This window comes from Rhinoraja longicauda, chromosome 11, assembly GCF_053455715.1.
Source record: "Rhinoraja longicauda isolate Sanriku21f chromosome 11, sRhiLon1.1, whole genome shotgun sequence".
NCBI classification, from domain to species: Eukaryota; Metazoa; Chordata; class Chondrichthyes; order Rajiformes; family Arhynchobatidae; genus Rhinoraja; species Rhinoraja longicauda.
In genome coordinates this window covers 11,657,358-11,675,768 of record NC_135963.1, presented here as the reverse complement: position 1 = coordinate 11,675,768, position 18,411 = coordinate 11,657,358, and the positions used below count along the sequence as shown (strand labels likewise).

Sequence of the window (18,411 nt, the reverse complement as noted above, 5' to 3'; positions counted from 1 at the left end):
TAAAAGTAATCTGTAACATTAATTAGGCTTGTATACACTGGAATTTAGAAGGATGAGGGGGGATCTTATTGAAACGTATAAGATTATTAAGGGGTTGGACACATTAGAGGCAGGAAACATGTTCCCAATGTTGGGGGAGTCCAGAACAAGGGGCCACAGTTTAAGAATAAGGGGTAGGCCATTTAGAACGGAGATGAGGAAGAACTTTTTCAGTCAGAGAGTGGTGAAGGTGTGGAATTCTCTGCCTCAGAAGGCAGTGGAGGCCAGTTCGTTGGATGCTTTCAAGAGAGAGCTGGATAGAGCTCTTAAGGATGGCGGAGTGAGGGGGTATGGGGAGAAGGCAGGAACGGGGTACTGATTGAGAGTGATCAGCCATGATCACATTGAATGGCGGTGCTGGCTCGAAGGGCTGAATGGCCTACTCCTGCACCTATTGTCTATTAACTTCATTCATGTCTCTCTGTCTGCATTTATAGTGGGGTCATTTTTTAAACTTTTCCTCATTGAAAGATATTCAACCAGAAATGTTGATCTGAGTCTTACTTTCCACAGATGCTATATATTCTGTTTTTAGTTTAGTTTGCAGCATCAACAGATTAAAAAAAAAATGTTTTGCTAAAAGAGTGATACGGTGTGGAAACAGGCCCTGTGGCCCAACTTGCACACACCGGCCAACATGGCCCAACTACACTAGTCTCACCTGCCTGCGTTTGGTCCATATCCCTTCAAACCTGTCCTATTCATGGACTTGTCTAACTGTTTCTTAAATGTTGGGATAGTCCCAGCCTCAACTACCTCCTCGAGCAGCTTGTTCCATACACCCACCACCCTTTGTGTGAAAAAGTTACCCCTCAAATTCCTATTAAATCTTTTCCCCTTCACCTTGAACCTATGTCCTCTTTGGTCCTCGATTCCCCCACTCTGGGCAAGAGATTCTGTGCATCTACTCGATTTATTCCTCGAGATTTTATACACAGTCAGTAATCAACATTTGAAATTAGCCGTGTAAAAATGCACTAGTCTGAAGAAGGGTCCTGACCCGAAACACCACCTATCCATATTATCCAGAGAATGCTGTCTGACCCACTGGGTTACTCCAACAGGACCAGAGGCCATAGTCTCCAAATAAAAGAGCGCACCTTTAGAAAGGAGACGAGGAGGAATTTCTTTAGTCAGAGGATGGGGAATCTGTGGAATTCATTGCCACAGAAGGCTGTGCAGGCCCTCAATGGATTTTTGTAAAGCGGAAATTGACAGATTCTTGATTAGTAGGGGTGTCAGGGATTATGGGGAGAAGGCAGGAGAATGGAGTTGAGAGGGAAAGATAGATCAGATAGAATGGCGGAGTTGACATTATGGCTCAAATGGCCTAATTCTGCCCCTGTAACTTATGAACAGGAGGACTTTGTGTCCTTTTGTGCAAACCAGCATCTGCAGTTCCTTAGTTTGACATTGTTTTCTAAAAATGCAATCAATCAGCAAGAAGACAGAAAAAATGGTGGTGTGGAGAGTATTTCCTTTAATCATTCCAAGACTTCTGGCTTTGTTGCTTTGCTTTTGGCAGTGGGCCTGATACCATTGTATCAAATTCCTTTTTGAAGGAGTTTGATACACAATGGAGGGACTTGAAAGTGCACCAAAGAGTCAAGCCCACAAGACTGGGTATGGAGTCACATCTTGACCACTGGTGAAGGATGGCCAAAAGACTCTCAAGGAGGAAGTTGCATCTATCTAGTAATTCAAGAGCTTTAAGGTCAGCAAGACTCATGTCAGCATTTTAATTCTGCATTTTGTTTAAAGAGGATAATACTGTAGGGGTCAGAATTGGAATCCAACTGAGCAACGGACTTGGAACAGGGAGTGAATGTTTGTGGGGGGAAAACAGTTTCCTGCGTTAAACAGGTATCAATAAGTAATGTTAAATATTCCTATACTATTACATTACATTTATCAAATATCTTTTGAAAACTTCCACTTTAAAAAAAATAATTGTATTATCTCTTGTGCATTCAAGATTTATTCACTTTAGAAAATAATTTACCACTGTGGTTTGTGATTTGGATTAGTGTTAGTTAATGCATTACAGTTTTGGCGATCTCTAGTTAGGGTTGCCAACTTTCTCACTCCCAAATAAGGGACAAAAGGTGGTGTCATTGTCCCATGTGACCTCATCCAGCTGTCGGCCACGTGCTCCCGCTCCACCAACGGAGGCCGCCCAGGCCGGGAGGCAGATTGCTATGCAACCTCCGTCAGGCGAACACACTCAGCCCCGCTCCACAAACGCACTCCGTTAACCTACAGCGCCCCCTGAGCCTAATACGGGACAAGGGCGGTCCTTATGGGACAAACCAATTTAGCCCAAAATACAGGATGTCCCGGCTAATACGGGACAGTTGGCAACCCTGCCTCTAGTATTAAGGGTTAGTAATATACAACCATCTGGTATTAATACGTTTTGACATATATACACTTAAAAAGACTTATCTCTCCAGTCATTCAATTTGAAACACAGATGTCAGCACTGGAATCCTTTGCAATCGTATCGGAAGGATTTGGAAACAAACTGCTTTTTCCATTTGGTGGAAACATTCACCTTTAAGGACAATTTCACTCAATGTTAGCACATGGGGGAGGGAATGGACAGGCAACATTCCAGGTCAGGATCCTTCCAGGTCAGCTGAAGAAGCCTCAATTGGAAGGACAGAGGTTTAGAGGGATATGGGTCAAGCGCAGGCAAGTGGGACTAGTGTAGACGGGGCATGTTGGTCGGAAATGCCTGTTTCCACACTGTATGTCTCTATAACAGTCCCCAACCTGAAACATCACCTGTTCATTCCTCCCTCGATGCTGTCTAACCCACTGAATTCCTCCAGCACTTATGCTTTGCTTAAGATTCCAGCATCTCCAGTCTCTTCTGTCTCAGTTGTACACAAGCTTGTGCACAGATGTAATTATAGGCCGAAACACTACGATTTGATTACTGGAGCCAAATCATATCATATCATATCATCATATACATACAGCCGGAAACAGGCCTTTTCGGCCCTCCAAGTCCGTGCCGCCCAGTGATCCCCGTACATTAACACTATCCTACACCCACTAGGGACAATTTTTACATTTACCCAGCCAATTAACCTACATACCTGTACGTCTTTGGAGTGTGGGAAGAAACCGAAGATCTCGGAGTAAACCCACGCAGGTCACGGGGAGAACGTACAAACTCCTTACAGTGCAGCACCTGTAGTCAGGATGTACAGAGAGAGACCAACAAGGGAAAATAAATAAGAATAATCCAAAAAAAAATATTAGATAATCCTTTTTACTTAAATATAGAAAAATACTTCCACATGAATCAAGCCATTCGGACAAACTTGACAGATGGCTCCACCCATTATCTTGCAGTTATTAAATATTAAAGCTTTTGATGGAAGATGAAGGCCCATTTCCAGTCCATTCGAGTCACATCATGTGGCATCTGTATCCTGCCAAATAAAAAGATTACATTGCAGTTTTAATTCTGCAGCTGTGATGTCCTGAATATTAACTACTGTGAAAATAATATTCATGTCAGCTAAACATTCTACCATGCTTGAGGCAAGATCTCTGAACTCAAGGGCTATGATTTCCTCTTGAGTTTAATGAGCAGGAAAATTAGAAACCGGTGCCCAGAAACTCTTGCCCATACAACATTATACAACAAGGGCAGCACAATGGCACAGCAGTAGGAGTTACTGCCTTACAGCACCAGAGACCCTGCAAGATGCTGATTACGGGTGCTGTCTGTATGGGAGTTTGTACGTTCACCTCGACACCTGCGTGGGTTTTCTCCAGGTGCTCCAGTTCCCTCCCACACTCCAAAGACGTAGAGGTTTGTAGGTTACTTGGCTTTGGTAATATTTTAAATTGTCCCTAGTAGATAATAGACAAAAGACAATAGACAATAGGTGCAGGAGGAGGCCATTCGGCCCTTCGAGCCAGCACCGCCATTCAATGTGATCATGGCTGATCATTCTCAATCAGTATCCCGTTCCTGCATTCTCCCCATACCCCCTGACTCCGCTATCTTTAAGAGCTCTATCTAGCTCTCTCTTGAATGCATTGGCCTCCACTGCCTTCTGAGGCAGAGAATTCCACAGATTCACAACTCTCTGACTGAAAAAGTTTTTCCTCATCTCCGTTCTAAATAGCCTACCCCTTATTCTTAAACTGTGGCCCCTGGTTCTGGACTCCCCCAACATTGGGAACATGTTTCCTGCCTCTAACGTGTCCACCAACCCCTTAATAATCTTATATGTTTCAATAAAATCCCCTCTCATTCTTCTAAATTCCAGTGTATACAAGCCTAGTTGCTCCAGTCTTTCAACATGTGACATTCCCGCCATTCTGGGAATTAACCTAGTAAACCTACGTTGCACGCCCTCAATAGCAGCGTGCTATTGTAGGATAATGTTAGCGCGTGGGGATCGCTGGTCGGCGTGGACTCGGTGGGCTGAAGGCCCTGTTTCCCTGCTGTTCCTCTAAACTAAACACTAGATGTTGCTGTATAATTCTGATATTTCTCAAGACATTAAGTCAGCCCAGGTTCTCGCCCTTGATACATTCACCCCACAAAAGAGTGATATTTGAGGCTTCTCTTTCCCTCCCAATGCAGACCTGTGTGTAGTCTGCAGGGTTACATGCTGGCATGCAGTAGATGAGATTGCCATGGTTATTAACTGTCAGGTTTCGTTTGTTTTCAGCAAACACTTGTCCTCTTGTTGCGGCTCACCTTGCAGGTCCAATACACCACACGGCACAGGAGCAGAATTAGACCATTCGGCCCATCGAGTCTACGCTGCCATTCAATCATGGCTGATCTATCTTTCCCTCTCAACCACATTTTGCTACCATCTCCTGCAATCCCTGACGCCCTAACTAATCAAGGACCGATCAATCTCTACTTTAAAAACACCAAATGTCTTGCCCTGCACAGCGGTCTGTAGCAATGAATTCCCACAGATTCACCACCCTCTGACTAAAGAAATTCCTCCTCATCTCTGTTCTAAAGATACGTCCTTTTGATTCTGAGGCTGTCCCCTGTAGTTCTATACTCTCCCATTACTCGAAACATCCTTTCCATGTCCACTATATCCCACTCTAAGAACAAGGTCAAGGACTTTACTACTAGAATCCTAAACAACCTACCAATATTCTCCATAACCAATTCCTCTCTCCACTTCATGAATGAGTGTGAGTTGCTTATTTCTTTGCTTCAGATCCTTCCACTCCTAAGCCTTTGAATCTATAGGTTTGTGGTTTCTTTCCAACGTAGCCCATGATCCCATCAGGATTATCAGCACTAAGACACAATTACCGGTCATTCCCGGCTTCACAGAGTATGACAAGCATTTCCTCTTGAAGCAGTACTTTTCTTTGTGGACAAAAAAGAGCCAGTACACAAAATAGCCAAGAAAGAAACAAAGTACAGGTCAGGCAGCATCTCTGGAGACCATGAACAGGGTGCTATTTCGGGTCAGGAAGACTGAAGGTGCGTCCTAACCCCATTCATCGCCAAACCATGTTCTCCAGGGGTACTGCCTGACCCACTGAGATGCTCCAGTCCTTTGCTTCTGTTATTTTTCTTTGTAAACCAGCATCTGCAGTTCCTTGTGTCTAAAAATTAAGCTACATTTATCAACAATATTTTTCCATCAATATACCTCCATCTGTTTTGATTTTATGACCAATCAACTTCTAATTTAATAAACATGTGGAATTATTTTCCACAGAGGGCTGTGGAGGCAAAGTTATTTAGGGCAGAGATGGATAGATTCTGGATTAGTACGGGTGTCAGAGGTTATGGGGAGAAGGCAGGAGAATGGGGTTAGGAGGGAGAGATAGATCAGCCACGATTGAATGGAGGAGTAGACTTGATGGGCCGAATGGCCTAATTCTGCTCCTATCACTTATGATCTTATGAAACTAATAGCTAAAATAAACTCAAATTCTAAATATTTTGAAGGTTGAGTTTTTTTGTGTTTTAGAATCATTCTGGCATGCATCGTTTAAAAAAAAAAACTGTCTCCAAGTCATTGGGAAGACAAGTCAAATGTTGGCCTTAATTGCAAGGAGCTGGAGTACACAAGTAGGTTATAGGTGAGGTCAAGTCAAGTCAATCAAGTCAATTTTATTTGTATAGCACATTTAAAAACAACCCACGTTGACCAAAGTGCTGTACATCAGTTCAGGTACTAAGAAACGAACATACAATGGCACACAAACAAACATAACAGCACATACATAAACAGTTCACAGCGCCCCCTCAGAGGGCCTCAAACACTAGGGAGTAGAAATAGGTTTTGAGCCTGGACTTAAAGGAGTCGATGGAGGGGGCAGTTCTGATGGGGAGAGGGATGCTGTTCCACAGTCTAGGAGCTGCAACCGCAAAAGCGCGGTCACCCCTGAGCTTAAGCCTAGACCGCGGGATAGTGAGTAGCAGCAAGTCGGCCGACCTGAGGGACCTGGAGATAGACTGGTGGGTTAGATTTTTGATATAGGGGAGGGGCAAGCCCGTTTAAGGCTTTGTATGTGAATAGGAGGAGCTTGAAGGTGATTCTGTACCGTACTGGGAGCCAGTGGAGAGAGGCCAGAATCGGGGTGATGTGGTCCCTTTTACGGGTACCCGTTAGGAGTCTCGCTGCGGCGTTTTGGACCAATTGCAGGCGGGACAGGGATGATTGGCTGATCCCAGTGTATAGGGAAGTATAACAGTATAGTAACAACAGACGTACAGCATACAGTTATGGGAACCTTAATTAAGGAAGGAAATAGTTACAATGGGGGGCAGTTCAGAGAAAGTTCACAAGGTTGTTTCCTGAAATGAAGAAGGTGCCTTATGGGGAATAACAGCACATTGGGCACTGTTTATCTCATTTTTAGTTTAGTTTAGAGATACCGCATGGAAACAGGCTCTTCAGCTAACTTAAAACTAAAACTACTCCAATTTTCTTGTGTACTTCAACAAGATTGGCATGATTAAGTCCACAAAAATATTCCTTGTGATCATAGCCATAGTTTGTGAATCTTCTCTTAAGATAATTTTGACATTTTTAACCTAACTGTACAGCAGGGGGGTACGAAAATGAAAGTTGCTGTTGAATTCTGCATCTTATTTGTGCATTTTACTGGCCAACATCAGAAATACAACCTTTCATCAAAAGATTAGATGAATTCTCTGGCCCTTCAAATCATTCCGCGAGATGCAATATTTTCAAGTTAAATTTTAACTGAGTTTGGTTATGATGGGCAAGTTTCAAATCAGTCAAGCCTTTAGAAAATGCGCCTCATGTTTGTAAACACAGGGAACTTTTGAGTCGTTGGACACAGATATTTTAAAGTGGACAGATTTTGAGACATCCACAGGAGACTGAATTGAAATGAGCACTATTCTGCAACAGCTTAGAACACGTATTACTGTGACCGTTCTCCACACTGACCATTGGCTGCAGTTCTGCCACGTAGCTGTTATTTTCCTCGTTTGCTTTGTTACTTCCACTTTTCCTCTTCGCCTTTTCGTTGGCTTTGCCTATAAATTTCTAGAGAGAAACAATAAAGAGTTATTCTGGCAGTGTTTAACGAAAGCATCGTTCTATGGTAATAGGATCTCTGAGAAAAGTGAAACTAATGTTGGTAACAATGTGCACAGACAAACGGACAAGCAGATACACAGACAACACACACGGACAGACACAGACACACGGACAGACACACGGGCAGACACGGACAGACACACGGACAGACACAAGGACAGACACAGACGCACGGACAGACACAGACACACGGACAGACACATGAACAGACAGACAGACAGACACACGGACAGACACAGACACACGGACAGACACAGACACACGGACAGACACATGGACAGACACAGACACACACACAGACACACGGACAGACACAGACACACGAACAGACACAGACACACAGACACAGACACATGGACAGACACGGACAGACGGACACACACACACACATGGACAGACACACACAGACACATACACATGGACAGACACGGACAGACGGACACACACACACACATGGACAGACACACACAGACACACGGACAGACACACACATACACACACACACACAGCCACACAGATAGACATGGACAGACACACACAGACACTCGGATACACATGGACAGACACGCACACACAGATACACACGGACATACAGATACACATGGACAGGCACACACAGACACAGAGTCAAATATTAAGCTAGCATGAAAGGTCTTCACGACTGATGCATCTGTTCTTTAGATTAGACCAATGTGCAAATACTGTATTTCTCAAACGTAGGAACCATCCTTGTTGAGCAAAGAATAAAAGAAGAGCAAGTTATTTACTACAAAGCAGTTGACAGGTCAGGCAGTCCCCAAGTATCTTCTCTCTCTCCTTGTGAAGAAGGAGACCGTCAGATTGGTATTTGTCAACAGTAGCTGTTTAGTGCCGGTAGTATTGTCCAGGTTACTGAAGTAATGTGCCAAATTGAACTGAAACAAAAAATGTAGAAGCACATACCAAGTCAAGCAGCATCAAAGCGGGGGGGAGAGACAAGTGCTGACATTTCAAGTCGACGACACTTCATCAAAAGTAAAGAGTGAGAAGAGAAGTGTGGAGGGAATGGGTGGAATTTCTGTTATGGAATGCAGACTTAAAGTAAGAGATATAATGTCATAGAGCTGGCTGTACAGCACAAAGACAGGTCCTTCAGTCCACCGTGACCATGCCAACCAAGTTGAAATATCGGGCTAGTCCCACATGTCTGCATTTGTCTCCGTTAGAGACAGAAGCAAAAGAAAAGGAAGAAATTGAAAAAGAGGCGGCCACACCTGTGGAGAGACGGACTGAGGAAAAATTAGATACAGTAAACCCTCGTTATTACGGACCTCTTTAAAACGGATTTTTGGTTATAACTGACGGACCTGCCTACCTTCGGCACTAGGCCGGGCTGCTGACACCAGCCCTGGCTAGCACTGCCTCCCTCCCCTGCTGCTTCAGTCCATAAAGTCAACTCCAGGCTTCTATTAGTAGATACAAATCTGCAGATGCCAGTTAATATTAAAGATAGGCACAAAGAGCTGGATTCAAGAGAGAGCTAGATAGAGCTCTTAAGGGTAGCGGAGTCAGGGGGTATGGGGAGAAGGCAGGAACGGGGTACTGATTGCGAATGATCAGCCATGATCACATTGAATGGCGGTGCTGGCTCGAAGGGGCCGAATGGCCTACTCCTGCACCTATTGTCTATTGATTCCAAGCCAGGCTGCCGACCCAAAACATTGCCCATCCTTTTTCTCCGTTGACGCTGCCTGACCCGCTGAGTTACTCCAGCTCTTTGTGCCTATCTTTAATATTAACTAGCATCTGCAGTTTTGTACCTACTAATAGAAGCTTGGAGTTGACTTTATGGACTGAACAAAGGCAGGCTGCAAAGTAGTGACCCCCATCTGTGTTTGGTTTCACAATGCATGGAAACCATATTGTGGACACCAAATGCATGCCACAAGGGATATGAGTAAAATGAGGCCATTTGGCCCATCAAGTCTACTCCGCCATTCAATCATGGCTGATCTATCTTCTCCTCATTACCTCGGACACCGATACAATACAATAGAGGTCTTATATAGGTGCATAAACTCATGAGGGGAATAGAATGGGTAGAAACACAGAGTCCCTTGCCCAGAGTAGAGGACATGTGTTTAAGGTGAAGGGGGAAAGATTTAATAGAAGTATGAAGGGTAACTCTTTCTCACATAGGGTGGAATGAGTTGCCAGGTAGTTGAGGCAGGGACTATCGCAATGTTTAATAAACAATTAGACAGGTGTGTGGATAGGACAGGTTTAGAGGGATATGGGCCAAACACAGGCAGTTGAAACTAGTGTACCCCGTTCCTGCCTTCTCCCCATACCCCCTGACTCCGCTATCCTTAAGAGCTCTATCTAGCTCTCTCTTGAATGCATTCAGAGAATTGGCCTCCACTGCCTTCTGAGAATTCCACAGATTTACACCGCTCTGACAGAAAAAGTTTTTCCTCATCTCCGTTCTAAATGGTCTACCCCTTATTCTTAAACTGTGGCCCCTGGTTCTGGACTCCCCCAACATTGGGAACATGTTTCCTGCCTCTAACGTGTCCAACCCCTTAATAATCTTATATGTTTCGATAAGATCCCCTCTCATCCTTCTAAATTCCAGTGTATACAAGCCTGGTCGCTCCAGTCTTTCAACATAGACAGTCCTGTCATTCTGGGAATTAACCTAGTAAACTTATGCTGCACGCCCTCAATAACAAGAATATCCTTCCTCAAATTTGGAGACCAAAACTGAACACAGTACTCCAGATGTGGTCTCACTAGGGCCCTGTACAACTGCAGAAGGACCTCTTTGCTCCTATACTCAACTCCTCTTGTTATGAAGGCCAACATTCCATTGGCTTTCTTCACTGCCTGCTGTACCTGGATGCTTCCTTTCAGTGACTGATGCACTAGGACACCCAGATCTCGTTGTACGTCCCCTTTTCCTAACTTGACACCATTCAGATAATAATCTGCCTTCCTATTCTTACCACCAAAGTGGATCCACACTTATCCACATTAAACTGCATCTGCCATGCATCCGCCCACTCACACAACCTGTCCAGGTCACCCTGCAACCTCATAGCATCTTCCTCACAGTTCACACTACCACCCAGCTTCGTATCATCTGCAAATTTGCTAATGGTACTTTTAATCCCTTCATCCAAGTCATTAATGTATATTGTAAATAGCTGCGGTCCCAGCACCGAGCCTTGCGGTACCCCACTAGTCACTGCCTGCCATTCTGAAAGGGACCCATTTATCCCCACTCTTTGCTTTCTGTCTGCCAACCAATTTTCTATCCATGTCAGTACCCTACCCCCAATACCATGTGCTCTAATTTTGCCCACTAATCTCCTATGTGGGACCTTGCCGAAGGCTTTCTGAAAGTCGGGGTACACCACATCCACCGGCTCTCCTAGTTACATCCTCAAAAGAGAGGCTGCAACCTCACACACTCCATATACACGTGGAACACAGAGTCCTCCAGCCCGCTGTGTGTGAACATTGGTGGGCGGGAGTGTGAGTTGAGCTGGTGGTTGGCTCCTTGCACCCTGCCTCAGGGGCATGCAATGTACCCACTGACCGGAGTTGTCTGCATGCACTTTGCATCTAGTCGCCAACGTTATGCCGGTGAGGTTTGGCAGCTCACCAAACGTTTGGAAGAAGATAAATGCAGATAAACGACAATTGTTTTGCTTTAAAACCAAATATATTTTTTAAAAAAACATTCGCATTCTTTCAACTTTAACGGGCGCAGCACGATGACTGAGTTACTGTCTCACAGCCAGAGTTCCGGACCATTGATCGAGAGGCATGAGTTCAAATCCCACCATGACAGCTGAGGAATTTAAACTGGAGTAATTAAATAAATCTGGAATTAAAATTAGCCTCAGTAATGGGAACTATGAAAATGTATGTAAGCAATCTAGTGCACTGAATGTCTTGTCCTCTCTGTTCAGGGGTAATTCAAATGGGCAATAAATGCCAGTGTTGCTGGCGTTGTCCATATTGCCAGACCAAATGAATGGCCTATCCAATCCTCGAGAGACAGGGAAATAAGAGCTGGCAGGGCAAGAGTCAAGAGAGCCAGGAGTGCTTTATTGTCATACTTGACCTAGTGGACCCGTTGGGCCCAAACCTCTCCTGCATTGGTGCAGCACCCTCTCCTCCTCCCCCTCCCCTCCCCTCCACCCCACTTCCACCTCCCCCCACCCCCCTCCCTTCTCCCCTCTCCCTCCTCCCCTCCCATCCCCCTCCACCCCTCCCCTCCCTCCCCCTTCTCCCCCTCCCCACCACCTCCTTTATCCTCCCACCTCCCCTCCCTCCCCCACTCCATCCCCCTGAACCCCCCCCTTATCCTCCCTCCACCCCCACCCTCCCCCCTCCCAAGGAGATAGATTTAAACTTTAAAATGTGAATAACTTTAAAAATATAACACACATTTCAATTAAACTTCTTTCATTAGCACCAAAGGGATGATGGCGAGTAAGATGGGCCTAAAATTGTCGCGCTATCGTGTACCGTTTTGTCTGTAGTTCAGGGACAAACTAACGAGAGTTTTAGTATATTGATGTCACCGGAACTGAACAATTAAATTCTTACTCGCAGCAGCACAACAGATATGTTCACATAGCACCCTGTAAACACCATAATTTACAACGAAAAAAGTTCAATATATATAATTTTAAAAAAACCAGAGACCCAGGTTCGATCCTGACTACGGGTGCTGTTTGTACGGTGGTTGTATGTTCTCCCTGTGACCACGTGGGTTTTCTCCAGGTGCTCCGGTTTCCTCCCACACTCCAAAGACATACAGGAGTATGTCAAGTATGTCAAGTATGTAAGTTAATTGGCTTTAGTAAATTGTCCCTAATATGTAGGATTGCGCTGGTGTGCAGGGATCGCTGGTCGGCGCGGATTCGGTGGGACAAAGGACCCATTTCCGTGCTGTATCTCTAAAGACCAAAACTAGATAATGATACTGCAAAGACAGGAAGTACACAGTGGTCGAGGGTGACCTGTCCCAGTAGGTTATTGTTTACACAGATCCGTTGATTGCTAATATGTTCATCTGGTAGGAAAACCCAAAGGAGAAATAAAACAGTTTTACTTTGTTGTCTTTCATGAAATTCCATGAGATTGAGTGATGGAAGTGAAAACTCACACCAGAAAGATAAAGTTGGACATGGTGAGCTCTCATAGTTTAGGAAAGTAACTCGAGGAGTGCAATGTGCAACGTCTGTGACTATATAAAAAAACACAAAAAAGCAGGAAATACTTGGCAGGTCGGGCAGCTCCCAGGGAACAGAAATCTTTCCTGAAACAGACCCGCCAAAGATGGCAGCACACCATTACACAGGCAAGAGGGAGTCGTCTTTGGGATGTCTCATCAGATCAAAGACAGGCAAAAAAAATCCTCCTTGCTTTAGACACAAAATGCTGGAGTAACTCAGCAGGTCGGGCAGCATCTCTGGAGAGAAGGAATGGGTGACGTTTCGGGTCATGTGTCTATAATAATAATAATAATAATGCATTTTATTTATATAGCGCTTTTCATATACTCAAAGACGCTTTACAGAGATTTTGAGAACATAGGGAAATTAATAAATAGATAAATAAGTAAATAAATAAATGAACAGAGAAAGGAGACAGTAGGTGAGGTGACCTTCAGTGGTTGAAGGCAGTGCTGAACAGGTGGGACTTCAGCGATGTTTTGAATGTGGTGAGTGTGGGGGAGTCTCTAACGGTTTGGGGTAGTGAGTTCCATAGGGTGGGAGCAGCGATGGAGAAAGCCCTGTCCCCCCAGGATCTGAGTTTAGTCCGGATGTGGGGGGATAGGAGATTGGCAGCGGCAGAGCGGAGGGTGCAGGTGGGAGTGTGCCTGTGGAGGAGGTCGGTCAGGTAGGATGGGGCCAGGTTATGGAGGGCTTTGTAGGTTATGAGGAGGATTTTGTACTGGATTCTCTGGGGGATGGGGAGCCAGTGGAGTTTATAAAGGACGGGGGTGATATGGTCACGGATCGAGGTGTGTGTGAGTAGACGGGCAGCGGAGTTTTGAATGTATTGAAGTTTATTGATGATTTTTGAGGGTGCGCCATAGAGGAGGCTGTTGCAGTAGTCCAGACGGGAGGTGATGAAGGCGTGGATGAGGGTTTCTGCAGCTGTGGAGGAGAGGGATGGACGGAGACGGGCAATGTTTTTGAGGTGGAAGAAGGCTGTCTTTGTGATGTGTTTGATGTGTTTGTCGAAGGAGAGGGTTTGATCAAGGATGATTCCAAGATTCCGGATGTGAGGTGAGGTGGATACTGGGAGACCATCAATGTTGAGGATGAAGTTTTGGGTGGATTTGGTGAGCATTTTTGGACCAATGATGATGATTTCAGATTTGTTGCAATTGAGTTTGAGGAAGTTTGATTGAAGCCAAGATTTTATTTCAGTAATGCAGTTTGTCAGTGTAGAGTGTGTGGTGGAGGAGATTGACTTGGTGGAGATGAGGAGCTGGATATCATCGGCGAAGCAGTGGAAGTTGAGACCATGACGGCGGATTAATTGACCAAGGGGGAACAGGTAGAGGATGAAGAGGAGGGGGCCAAGGACTGAGCCTTGGGGGACACCTTGGGGGAGGGGAGCGGTGGGGGATTTACAGTTGTTAATGGAGATGAACTGGTGTCTGTCAGAGAGGTAAGATTTAAACCAGGATAGGGCTGTGCCGGTGATGTTAAGGGAGGTTTCAAGTCGGGTGAGGAGAATGGAGTGATTTATGGTGTCAAAGGCGGCGCTGAGGTCAAGTAGGATGAGGATGTTGAGGTTGCCAGCGTCGGAGGAGAGGAGAATGTCGTTTGTGATTTTGAGGAGCGCAGTTTCAGTACAGTGGTTTGAGCGGAATCCAGATTGGAAAGTTTCATACAGGTTATTGGTAGAGAGGTGGTATTTTAGTTGGGAAGCTACAGCACGTTCCAAAACTTTGGACAGAAAGGGTAGGTTGGAGATTGGTCTGAAGTTGTTTGGGGTGTCAGGGTTTAGACCAGGTTTTTTCAGAATGGGGGTGACAGCAGCGATTTTGAGGGATGGCGGGACGATGCCAGTGGACAGGGAGGAGTTTATTGTTGCAGTGATAAGTGGAGAGAGAGCAGGAAGGCAGGCCTTGACAAAGCTGGAGGGGATGGGGTCCAGAGAGCAGGTGGCAGTTTTTATTCCTGTGAAGAGGTCAGAGAGGTTGGTGGTGGAGATTGGGGAGAACTGAGGCAGGGGCTGACAGGATAAGGGGGGGCAGGTGGTTTGAGGGGGAGCAGGTGCGTTGGTGGTTAAGGTGCTGTAGATGTTGTCTATTTTGCTTTGGAAGAATGAAAGGAAAGTGGTGCATTTGTCAACTGTGAATGATTGGGAGATGGTGTCCAGGGGGCTGAGGAGTTTGTTTATTGTAGAGAAGAGTGTTTTGGGGTTTCCGGAGCCAGAGTGAATTATTTGAGAGTAGTAGGTGGAGTGGGCATGGGAGAGGGCATCTTTATAGTGCTGTATGTGGTCTTTGTAGGCTTGGGAGTGAATTGTGAGACCTGTTTTGTTGCGGAGTCTTTCAAGTTGACGGGCATGAGTTTTCATCACGCGGAGTTCAGGGGTAAACCAGGGAGCAGAGTGGGTGAAGGAAACTGTTTTGGTTTTTATAGGTGCAAGCTGGTCGAGGCAGGAGGAGAGAGTGCGGTTGTAGTAGTCAGTGAGGTCAGAGGGGCTGTGGAGGTCAACGAAGGGAGAGGCGGACATTATTTCAGAGAGGGAGGATGAGAGCGAGGTAGGTGAAACAGAGTTCAGCTTGCGGAAGTTTATTTTGCGTTTTTGCTTTGGAGCTGGGGTGGGAATGTTGACGGACATGGTGATGGCTAAGTGATCAGAGAGGGTGGGGTCGGAGCCAGAGAGGTGATGTAGATTTAGTCCAGTGGAGCAGACAAGGTCCAGAATGTGCCCACGGTTATGGGTGGGAAAATTTACGTGTTGAGTGAGGTTAAAGCAGTTGAGTATTTCAGTGAAGTCAGCGGTTATTGTGGAGTCAGTGGAGTCCATGTGGATGTTGAAATCACCGAGGAGGAGGATTGAGGGGGAGAGAGAACAGAACTGGGTCAGAATGTCAGAGAAGTCAGAAAGGAATGATGGGTGTGGTTTGGGAGGGCGGTAGACACCTGCCATGACTAATTTTGTGTGGCCAGAGAGTTTGAAAGCCAGGTGTTCAAATGACGGAGCAGATGAGATGGAGATGAGGTTGATCTTGAAGTCCTGTCGGTGAATTACGGCAATCCCACCACCTCGGCCTTCCGAGCGTGGTTTATTGATGTAGGAGTATCCATTGGGTGTAGTGAGGTTGAGTGAGAGGTAATCCAGAGGTTGTTGCCAGGTTTCTGTCAGACAGAGGAAGTCCAGTTTATTTTCCAGGATGAAGTCATTTAGAATGAGGCTTTTATTGTTGAGGGACCGGATGTTGAGCAGAGTGAGCTTCATGTTGCTTTGTATGGTGTGGATGGACACGGGTGATTTAGCCAGAGCTTGTAGACAGGGGGCACGCTCGTGTGCGTTGTTGTGATGATGTAATGGACGAGTGGAAGTCCGATCAGCTGACCAGAGTGTAGGGATGGAGTGACCGGTCTGGGAGTAGACAAACTTGTGACCGGAGCCTCTGTGGATGTATTTGGGTCGTCGTAGAAGTCCGTGGTTGATGATGGCAGAGATGCATGGCGGAGTGGAGTGGTTGTTGAGCTGGAGCAGCCTTGCAGCAAAGTACTTCAGTGCCATGCCAGGCAGGAGCGAAGGAGCATAGAGCCCAGAGAGATCAAAAGGTCACAGCAGGCACAACAGGCTGATCCAGAGCAAGGCCTATGAGGATCGAGGAAGCTGAGCAGCCTGAGGGTTAATACTGAGCTGAGGATGTGCAGGCAGAGGAGGTAGCCAGGCAAGCAGGCAAGCAGGCAAGCAAGCAGGCAGCCAGGCAACTGTTAGCGTTAGCGGTAGCGTTAGCGTTAGCGTTAGCGATTTGATGACGTCAGCGCTAGCTGTCAGGTAACCCACAGGGGAGCAGTCCAAGCCAGCAGAGACAGGAGCACAGACAGGAGTGAGAGGTCCAAGGGTGCGGAGTCCAAGGGTGCTGGGCAGATGATACCAGGTCAAGCAGAAGGATTAGTTTAAGTAGAGGGATTTTTTCAAATCTGAGAAATCTATCTTCGGTGGACACCAGCATCTGCAGTTCCTTCTTGCTTAACACATACCGTCTCCCCGTCAGCTGATGGATCGGTGCTTCTCCATGTTTAGCAACACTTTGAAGAAGCAAAGCGCAGAATCCAGACAGGATCTTCAGTGGTGATCACCGAGAGTGTCTTGGTATCTGAGCTGGTCCAGTCCGAAAGGGCTCTGCTACCAAACCAGGTAGTGAGTGAATTGGCACCTATAAGAATGCCTACTTGACCTCGTCCTTGCCAATCATCTTGTGGACAGCAGCAACTGGAATTCATTCCCACAGAAGGAGGCCAAGTCAGTGGATATTTTTACGGCAGAGATAGATAGATTCTTGATTAATACGGGTGTCAGGGGTTATGGGGAGAAGGCAGGAGAATGGGGTTGAGAGGGAAAGCAAGATCAGCTATGATTGAATGGTGGAGTAGACGACGGGCCGAACGGCCTAATTCTGCTCCTATCCCTTATGAACTTAAGAACTGCCTATAATAGCATTGGTGGAAGTGATCACCACACAGACCTATCTTTATACAGAGGACACCGTCCAGTGTGTCGTATTGCAACAAACAAGCAATGCATCAGATCAAAGCTTTTGGAGCCTTGCCACATCTAGTTGCAAGAGTTGATGGACGATTAATCAGCTCCTGTGATGAAGGGGCTGCAAGAATGTCTTATTTTACAACAATGGACAAGCCCAGTATGCGAGTGTCAAGGACAAACTGATGCGTTTACATCCACATTCAGCTAGAAGTGACAAATAGATCCATCGTGTTCTGATTTGTCACAGAACCCAGTCAATAGACAATAGACAATAGACAATAGGTGCAGGAGTAGGCCATTCAGTCCCTCGAGCCAGCACCGCCATTCAATGCGATCATGGCTGATCACTCTCAATCAGTACCCCGTTCCTGCCTTCTCCCCATACCCCCTCACTCCGCTATCCTTAAGAGCTCTATCCAGCTCTCTCTTGAAAGCATCCAACGAACTGGCCTCCACCGCCTTCTGAGGCAGAGAATTCCACACCTTCACCACTCTCTGACTGAAAAAGTTCTTCCTCATCTCCGTTCTAAATGGCCTACCCCTTATTCTCAAACTGTGGCCCCTTGTTCTGGACTCCCCCAACATTGGGAACATGTTTCCTGCCTCTAATGTGTCCAATCCCCTAATTATCTTATATGTTTCAATAAGATCCCCCCTCATCCTTCTAAATTCCAGTGTATACAGCCTAATTGCTCCAGCCTTTCAACATACGACAGTCCCGCCATTCCGGGAATTAACCTAGTGAACCTACCCTGCACGCCCTCAATAGCAAGAATATCCTTCCTCAAATTTGGAGACCAAAACTGCACACAGTACTCCAGGTGCGGTCTCACCAGGGCCCGGTACAACTGTGGAAGGACCTCTTTGCTCCTATACTCAACTCTTGTTATGGCCAACATTCCATTGGCTTTCTTCACTGCCTGCTGTACCTGCATGCTTCCTTTCAGTGACTGATGCACTAGGACACCCAGATCTCGTTGAACATCCCCTCTTCCTAACTTGACACCATTCAGATAATAATCTGCCTTTCTAT

General features: G+C 46.0%; 1 protein-coding gene across 1 annotated transcript in view; it reads right to left on the bottom strand.

Annotated features, from left to right (window-relative positions):
• Positions 1-452: 452 nt before the first annotated feature.
• Positions 453-18,411, bottom strand: part of LOC144598296 (choline transporter-like protein 3) — a 95,240-nt gene continuing 77,281 nt past the window's right edge. Inside the window, exons 15-16 of the mRNA XM_078408270.1 lie at positions 7,476-7,574; positions 453-3,482 (exon numbers count right to left, since the gene is read on the bottom strand). Coding sequence (XP_078264396.1) covers positions 3,465-3,482; positions 7,476-7,574 — 117 coding nt within the window. The 3' untranslated portion in view covers positions 453-3,464. The remainder of the gene's footprint in view (positions 3,483-7,475; positions 7,575-18,411) is intronic.